Source organism: Ovis canadensis, chromosome 1 (genome assembly GCF_042477335.2).
Source record: "Ovis canadensis isolate MfBH-ARS-UI-01 breed Bighorn chromosome 1, ARS-UI_OviCan_v2, whole genome shotgun sequence".
Classification (NCBI taxonomy): domain Eukaryota; kingdom Metazoa; phylum Chordata; class Mammalia; order Artiodactyla; family Bovidae; genus Ovis; species Ovis canadensis.
Window position 1 is genome coordinate 176,897,970 of NC_091245.1, and position 9,469 is coordinate 176,907,438.

The window sequence follows — 9,469 nt, forward strand, 5'->3', positions numbered from 1 at the left end:
TCCCGCTGGCTCCCAGCAACATATAAGCAATGTCTTATAATATTTGTCTTTCCCTGGCTTTTTTCACTTAAGACAATAATCTCTTGGTCCATCCATGTTGCTACAAATGGCATTATTTCATTCTCTTTTTTTTTTTTACTGCTTAGTAATATTCCATTGTGTATATGTAGAAACTGATTGTTTCAAAGCTGTCCTTGCCTGCCTACTTGCTGGAAAGCCTGTCTGGCCACTATTCTAGTCATTGGGCTTCATAAAAACATATTTGTTATTTCATCTCTTTGTACCTCCAGTCCAAGCAAAGTATTTGGTCATTTTCCTTTTATTAAATAATGAGGGAACTAGGGGTTGGAGGGTCCATCACAGGTTGTCCCAGATGTCCTATTTGGGATCATGGTTTCATTACCATCAAAACAGTGAGGTTTTCATTCTCCTCCCTCTCAGGTCAGATGGCAGCAGCAGGCAGTGGTCCAGTCTACTGGGCTGCACTGGCCGTGACACGTGGTTTTCCCCCAGATGTCCCAGGAGCCACAGGTATAGCCACAAGCACAGCCAGTGACAACAGACCCTGTGTGGGCACATGAGACACAGACATCGGATTTCTTTGGCTTTGAGAGCAGGGAGAGCCACTCATAATTACCTTTCATGCGTATGCATCCCAGAGGTAGAGCTAGGGTTTGTGGGATCTAGAACTAATTCAATTTTGAAGGTCTTCTTTAAGAAAAAAAATATTAATAAAAAAAACTACTAAAACAAATTTAGGCCTAGGACTGTGAAAGTGAGGGGCCTGAGCATTTCTGTTTTCTTAGTGGTAAAGACACCTCTGTGCTGGCCTTAAACAACCAAAGCAGGAGCACAAGGAAAGGAAGACAAAAGACCGGGGAGAGGCAGTGCGTGAGCATAGCAGGGCCACTGAAGAGAGGAAGGGCTGGTACAGCTGCCATGAAGGGAAGGCAGGAAGGGAAGGGGCAGATGCCCAAGCCCGCTCAGTAGGATCCTCACAGGAAATGAGAATGGGAAGGGATCTCTGGGAGCTGAGTTATGACTCAGCCCCAGGATATCAGAAACACAAGATCGGGGAAGGGGTAGGTGCTGGGGGTGGACTGGGGACGGCATGGGGCATCACACCCTCCATTCCTCCCCAGAGAGATATTCACCTGCAGGGCAGGAGGACAGTTTGCCTGAATTCTTGACACTGAAACATGAGCTCATCTTCTCTGTGGCAGAGGCTTGAGCTCTGAGTAGGAGAGAAGGGATACTGTCCATAATCTCTGTCTCCCATAATCCCCTTCTTCCCAGAGGTGTCACTGTGTCCATAATCAGGCCTCCCACTAACTTTTAAGGTTTATAATCAGGGGTTACTCTCCCATTCCCTCCCTCTGACTGCCTGACCCCGGTCAGTTACCTAGACCAATGAGAGGATTTTTTATCTTTTTATCAATAATGCAGTCTAAGGAGTATGGAGCACCCCATGGGATTATCATGGAGAAGGGATAGGCTACCCACTCCAGTGTTCTTGGGCTTCCCGTGTGGCTCAGCTGGTAAAGAATCTGCCTGCAATGCGGGAGACCTGGGTTCGATCCCTGGGTTGAGAAGATCACCTGGACGGCTACCCACTCCAGTATTCTGGCCTGTAGAATTCCATGGAGAGTCCATGGGGTTGCAAGTCGGACATGACAGAGCGACTTTCACTTCACTTCACTTCAAGAGGGATGGTGATGAGAAGGAAGCAAGAGGTTGGCTTCATCCTGTAGAAGGGCAGTGTCCTGGGGCTGCAAGGAAAGATAGAAAGAAACTGAGATCTCAGAGCTGTGGTTGTGAAGGAAGGAAGGAGAGAATGTGGAGTCTCCAGAGAGGACAGATGGAAGAATGTCCGTGTCAAGATAGAGGAGCCCGGCGCTCTCTAGGCAGGTTGGAGAATCAGGGAGCACAGCTTCAGAGCAGACTCACTCACCAAAAAGGTCAGAAAAGTTCTGAAAAGGCTGGTCAGGCAGGGATGTTTTATACATAGCAGTATTGACTGGGTTACCCCTTAACACACAAGCCTGCACCCGCAAACAAGCACTCTTCCTGGTAAATTTTCAAAGAACTGTCTGCTGGGGTGTGGCACACAAACTGATAACTTCAGTGTGCCCAAGGTGAGCAATAACTGCCTTTATGCTGGTTCTCTGCCAAGAGAAGAATTCCTGCCTTTCTGTTCTTTCTTCTCCTTTCTTCTTAGCAGCCTGACAAGGCCAGCACCTGGGCCTTTTGTTGAGAGGCCCGTATTATAGGCCTCTTGTTTAATCCTTCACTGGGAAGTGGTAAGTTTATGGTCTGTCAAGTGAGGGCCCTACTTGTTACCTGTTTAGACATTGTTTTATTGTCCTTGGCTAATCTCATCTGTAGGAAAGTAACAGGAAACCTGCTTAACACTGGTTTTTAAACAAGAAATTTATTATTTACTTAACCAGAGACATTGTGCTTGGTTCAGGGTTCTTTAGGAAACTCAGAGTTATTAACAGACTGATCTTTCCCCCTTTTTCTCTACCATCTTCAGTTTATTGGCTCTTCATCCTTGATCTTGTCTTCTCATGGTCATAAAGTTGCAGGACTCACCTCCTCCACTGATACCCAGAGCAGGAAGAAGGGATTAGGGTAAGCCTATGCTCTTTGGAGGCTTTCCATCTTCATTTTAGAAGCAAGAATTTCCTCTAGAAGATCAAGCAGATTTCCTGTTATACTTCCTTTTTCAGTTCTGGGTCACATGACATCCCTTCCCACCCTGTGTGGCTGAGCAATTGAATAAGGCTCCACAATCCCTTATCCAAGATCAGTGGGCCCCAGACATGTTTCAGAATTCAAAAAATTTCGGATTTTAGAAGGAAAGAGAGTACAAATTCTATATATTATGCTGTGCTTATTACTAAGGGATCTGGGGCAACATTCTGTAATGAAACATCTTAATATTCTGCTACAGTAACATGAATATTCACAAAACATGGGGACAAGATCATAAATAGCCTGACACCAGGCCATAGCAGGTTTTGCTGTCAAATGAATTATTCTCAAACTCAGGGGAACATCTTTAGGCTTGTAGAGCCCTTTAGATTTTGGAATAGTGATTGAGGACTTGTATATATATGGCCAGGAGGAGCAGGAGTGCTATGATTCATCCTCCAAGGTGGGGCACGTGATCACTGTGAGGAATGCCATGATTCAAGAGCAAGATGAAGAAGCAGACAATGGCTGTTGGATGACAACTACTGGAGGCAGTCCGGTGGGGAAGCCTGGCCCTGCTTCTGCTGTGGCCAGCCTCACTGCCCCTTCCTCAGAGATGCCCTCTAGTGAGCAGCTGTTTATTCTTTATCTCTCCCTCTCAGGCAACTTTGCGTGGGGCTCAGTGATGCCAGCAAGAGGCAGAGATTCTTCCTTATTACCAGACAGAAATTTGAGAAAAGGAAAAAGTGATAGAGAGCAAGAGAGAGCACAGGCTTAGATTTGGTCTGAAGTTGGGTAGATTAACTCATTTGTTAATTCAGTGACTATTTATAGAGCTTCTCTGTACCAACTTTAGCTCTGGTGATTCAGCAGTGGGCAATGAAGACGAGGTCCTTGCCTTCTTGAGATGACATTCTAATGCGGGAGGTAAAGATATAATATGTCAGATATTGGACAATGCCTTGAAGAAAAAGAAATGAATTTCAACCACTCTCAAAATATGGATCCTATATAGATCTTCATTCAAACAACAAAAAGCCATTAAAAATTTAGAAGGCTATTAGGGAAATATTGACTGAATATTTGCTAATATTTATGAGTATTATTTTAGGTATCATAATGACACTGTAATCATTTTAAGTGGTTTGACCTTTTAGGGATGTACACTGAAATACGACATCATATGATATCAGGGGTTTGCTTTAAAATGATCTGCTGGGGTTGAGCACACACAATCTATTAGGCAAGAGAGAGCTGATGGATACGAATGAATAAGATTAGTCATGTATTGATGAGTACTGAAGTTAGATGTTGATATTATTTTATTTCTGAATATGCTTGAAATTTTTTTGTGATAAAGAACTAAAGAAAGAAAGACAATTGAGTGTGCCTCTGTGCTGTTGTACACAATGCAGTGTGTTCAGGCAAAGTATCTCAGGAAACAGAAACCCACAGAAGTGTGGGTGAGCCGTAGACAGAGCTGGGACGAATGTTCCAGGCTGAGGGACAAGCAAGAGCCCAAGGCAGGGCGATGGGTGTTGCGTTGAAGGAATTAACAGTAAAAGAAATGTGACTGAAAAGAGTGAAATGATAAAGGGAGAGCAATGTCAGATTAGAGTCTAAAACACAGCCTGGTCCCAATCATACAACACTTCTTAGCCAAAGTAAGAGCTCTGAGTTTCATTGTAAATTTGACAGGAAATTACTGGAGTGTTTCACTCAGGGGAGTGGTGCAAGGTGATTTATTTATGTTTTATAAAGCTTTCCAAGGCCATTGTTGTAGAAAAGAGATTGGAGGAAAAACAGGTAAACAAGATCAGGCAGGAGGCTTTAGCAGAGTTCTAGAACTCAGATGGTGGCTGAGGAAGGAGTGAGAATTGGGTGGGTTTGGTTATACAGAGAAGGTTGAGCTCTTTAGGATTTCCTGATGGACTGTGTGTGAGGAATAGGAGAAAGAGAGTCATGAAAGATCAAGATTATGTTCTGAACAGCTTCTTGAAGAGTGATACCTTTGACTGACATGAGGATCCCTGGGGGGAAGAGTAGGTATAGCAGAACATTCAATCACATGGTGTTGGAGAAGACTCTTGAGAGTCCCTTGGACTGCAAGGAGATCCAATCAGTCCATTCTGAAGGAGATCAGCCCTGGGATTTCTTTGGAAGGAATGATGCTAAAGCTGAAACTCCAGTACTTTGGCCACCTCATGCGAAGAGTTGACTCATTGGAAAAGACTCTGATGCTGGGAGGGATTGGGGGCAGGAGGAGAAGGGGACGACAGAGGATGACATGGCTGAATGGCACCACTGACTTGATGGACATGAGTCTGCGTGAACTCCGGGAGTTGGTGACGGACAGGGAGGCCTGGTGTGCTGTGATTCATGGGGTTGCAAAGAGTCGGACACGACTGAGCGACTGAAAAAAGAAAAAAAGATCAATTTAATATGTCTATTAGACACTCAGGTGGAGCTCTGATATAAGGAGTCTAGGGCTCAGAGGAAAGGTGAGAGTCAGAAATACAAATCTGACCGTAATCAGTCCACAGATGATGTAAGAGCATGTGCTCAGTTGCTCAGTCATGTCTGCCCCATAGACTGTAGCCTGCCAGGTTCCTGGGCCCACTGAATTTTCCAGACAAGAATACTGGAGTGGGGTGCCATTTCCTACTCCAGGGGATCCTTCCTGACTTAGGGATCAAAACCACATCTCTTGTGTCTCCTATACTGGCAGGTGGACTCTTTATCATTAGTGCCATAGATAATCTAATGAAAGAAGAGAAATCTGATTTTTTTTTTTTTTGAGGGAATCAGGTAAAGAAAGCAACTGAAAAGTGGTTGCCCAGAAAAACATTGATTTAATGATATGAATTGCATTGACTAGTGGGTTTGTTGAGAGTGACAGAGGAAAACAGAGAGCCCAGGATCACGAGAGTGCTCTTGGGTTAAGCTGAGCCCTGAGGACAGGGAGAGTGACCACCCGCGCTGAGCGACACTTGCAGTCACCAGCATGTCGAGTGCATCTGACACCCAGAGGAGTTAGTAATTTTTTATTCCATTCATGTATTTTGAAGTTTCTTAAAGGATCTCTTTTTAAAAGACTAAGAAATATTTGTGAATAGTCACAGAATTCATGTCTTTAATATTTAATATGGGTCAGGATTCCCTGAAGGCTATTTGGGGCAATTTACTGCATGGTGCCTTAGTGTATTCTTCTGTAATTTTCTGACTTCTAGGTCTCTCCAACATCTACAAGTCAAGTCTCCTGCATTGCTGGTGGTTTCTTTACCACCGAGGCGGAATAATATACTTAATATTACTTGAAACAAAATATTAACCATATTACCAAATATAGGTTGATCTATTTGTGTTTATTATATAAAAATCAAACATACTAGAGATACAGGGTTGTTGTTTAGTCACTAAGTTGTGTCTGACTCTTTGTGACCCCGTGGACTGTAGCCCGCCAGGCTTCTCTGTCCATGGGATTTTCAAGGCAAGAATACTGGACTGGGTTGCCATTTCCTCCTCCAGGAGATCTTCTCAACCCAGGAAATGAGATAAGATTTCCACATTTCCTGCGTTGCAGGTGATTCATTACCACTGAGCCACCAGGGAAATCCAAGATAAAGGGTACTTTTCATTTTAAAAGATTCTTGGCTGTTCAAGGTATTCACAAATAAGATTATATGTGAATAGTGCCCTTAAAATGGAAACAAATGTATAAAATTTGTGGACAACAGAATCTTGGCTTGCAGGGAGCTCTTAGGTGTGAGGGGTCTTAGATTCCTTCTGCTGCATTAGATCTCTGTATGCAAATCATTTAATCTCACATGTATAACACAAAAGACCAAATTAGGACCACTGGGCACCTTTTCTATTCACATACTCCCTAAATGAAATTTAGAAAACTATATATTGCCTTATACCTTTTGAATTGATTTTCAGAAATGTAAGTCATCAGTGTAAATAGTAGCAAAAGGCTTCAGTTCAGTTCAGTTCATTTCAGTCTCTCAGTCATGTCTGACTCTTTGCAGCCTCATGAATTGCAGTACACCAGGCCTCCCTGTCCATCACCATCTCCTGGAGTTCACCCAGACTCACGTCCATTGAGTCAGTGGTGCCATCCAGCCATCTCATCCTCAGTCGTCCCCTTCTCCTCCTGCTCCCAATCCCTCCCAGCATCAGAGTCTTTTCCAATGAGTCAACTCTTTGCATGAGGTGGCCAAAGGACTGGAGTTTCAGCTTTAGCATCATTCCTTCCAAAGAAATCCCAGGACTGATCTCCTTCAGAATGGCCTGGTTGGATCTCCTTGCAGTCCAAGGGACTCTCAAGAGTCTTCTCCAGCACCACAGTTTAAAAGCATCAATTCTTCGGTGCTCAGCCTTCTTCACAGTCCAACTCTCACATCCATACATGACCACAGGAAAAACCATAGCCTTGACCAGACGGACCTTAGTCGGCAAAGTAATGTCTCTGCTTTTGAATATACTATCTAGGTTGGTCATAACTTTTCTTCCAAGGAGTAAGTGTCTTTTAATTTCATGGCTGAAGTCACCATCTGCAGTGATTTTGGAACCCAAAAAGATAAAGTCTGACAGTTTCCACTGTTTCCCCATCTATCTCCCATGAAGTGATGGGACTGGATGCCATGATCTTAGTTTTCTGAATGTTGAGCTTTAAGCCAACTTTTTCACTCTCCACTTTCACTTTCATCAAGAGTCTTTTTAGCTCCTCTTCACGTTCTGCCATAAGGGTGGTGTCATCTGCATATCTGAGGTTATTGATATTTCTCCTGGCAATCTTGATTCCAGCTTGTGTTTCTTCCAGTCCAGCATTTACCAGTTTAAAATAAAACACTTATTAAAAATATATGCAATGAAATCTATTTGTCTTGGCAATTTGACACCTACCACCCATTTTTAAAATGCAGAAGTAAAGCTTGTATTAATACAGCATGATTCCATTTATGTGGGCTATGTAGAGTGGTCAAATTTAAGAGACAGAAAGTAGAAGGGTAGTGGTCAGGGGCTAGCAGGAGGGGCAGATTAAAAATTGTTAATGGGGTATAGAATTTCAGTTTTGTAAGATAAAGTGTTCTGGAGACTGGCTGCATAGCAGTGTGAATGTACTTACCACTACTGAACTGTACACTTAAAGATAGTTCAAGTGGTAGATTTTATGTGATGTGTATCTTATCACAATTTTTAAATTAAAAATAGATTTTAAAGTGAAAAAAATAAAGTGAAGCTTTTATTTAATAGTGAAAAATATTACATTATAACTAGTTTCCATCCCCTTCCTCTATACAACTTTTTAAAAGACTTACCAGTGATTGGATGAAATCCATTACTTGTTTAGATGTTTCTTTTCTTGAGGTAACATTGGTCTATAACATTATATAAGTTTCATGTATATGACATTATAATTTGACTTCTGAATATGCTACAGCATGATCACCACCAAAAGCCTATTTTTTATTCATCAACATATATTGACCCCTTTACCCATTTGCCCTTCCTCCAACACCCTTCTCCATAGGGGATCATTCTTTAACATTCCCATTATTATATAAAAAAAAAATACTTCCAGTAATAATTATGTAATGATCAGTAATAATCATTATTTCTTGATCAATTCTAAAGTTTTAAAACAAAACCTATTAAGAGGAGCAAATGTCAGTTTTAAAGATGCTTTAAATTCAGTATGTACTTTTGTGTGAACTAAAATTTGTAGTTACCAAAATTATTATACCTCCCAGTTTGCACTGTCTGAATTTAAATTTAAAACACAATTAAACTCAATATAATCATACAGAATAACCAAATTGATATAATTCAAGTTCTGTTTAATTTGTCTTAACAATCACCAGGCTGTCATCGCTTATTTAGATTCTACTGTTTAACTGCAGGAATACATAGAAGGATAGGAATTGTAGACACATACTCAAACTTGAAATGTTTTTTAACTGTTACAAATTGACTTTAAAAATGAAGGCATATAGTTGAGGCCTAGTATCAACACATGGGGCCAACAATGTAATTGGAAGTATTCTGAACTAACTTCCATGTAGAATACAACACTTGTTCAAAGATATGTAATAACACTGTGCTAATTTGAAGTTTACATAAATTTTATTAAAGGAACAATAATCATAACATGTTTAGCCTAACAAATTATGTGTTGAAGGAGGAGTATTTTACCACTGACTATTTAGAATTGCATGTATATGGTGATAACAGAAGCTGAGTTGACTTTTATTGAGATGTATTAGTGCTTTTAAATTCTCTATAGACAATGCATCCTGCTTCTTTCCTGTGCCTCTACCTTCGATACTCATGGCTTATATTAATAGTATGAAGACACTGCCTGTAATCAGCCACCACAAGGTAGAATTTCCACTTCAGCATTCTTGGAAAATGGTCAGAAGCTGCTACACAGAGGGGATAGAAGAAAGGCTTTTGCTCCTTCAAAATCCATAGACTAAGTAGAGTCTTTTAATATTTTTTTCTCCTTAGAGCTACCCTCTTCCTAAGAGTGCACTCCTTTCCCAATGGCTTAAAGGTGGAGGTACATTTTTAATCTGTCTTATCTGCTTTTCCCATCTATTTAATTTTCCACTGTTTACTTATATAAAATACCAAAATCAGATTGATTATATTCTTTGTAGCCAAAGATGGAGAATCTCTATACAGTCAGCATAAACAAGACCAGGAGCTGACTATGGCTCAGATCATGAACTCCTTATTGCCAAATTCGACTTAAATTGAAGAAAGT

General features: G+C 41.3%; 1 protein-coding gene across 1 annotated transcript; it reads right to left on the reverse strand.

The window, feature by feature from the left end:
• Positions 1-437: 437 nt before the first annotated feature.
• RETNLB (resistin like beta) lies at positions 438-1,263 on the reverse strand. Its single transcript, XM_069591884.1, has 2 exons — positions 1,155-1,263; positions 438-565 (listed from the first exon to the last, which is right to left on the reverse strand). The coding sequence occupies exons 1-2, from the start codon at positions 1,261-1,263 to the stop codon at positions 438-440; spliced, it is 237 nt and encodes a 78-aa protein (XP_069447985.1).
• Between the last annotated feature and the right edge of the window lie 8,206 nt (positions 1,264-9,469).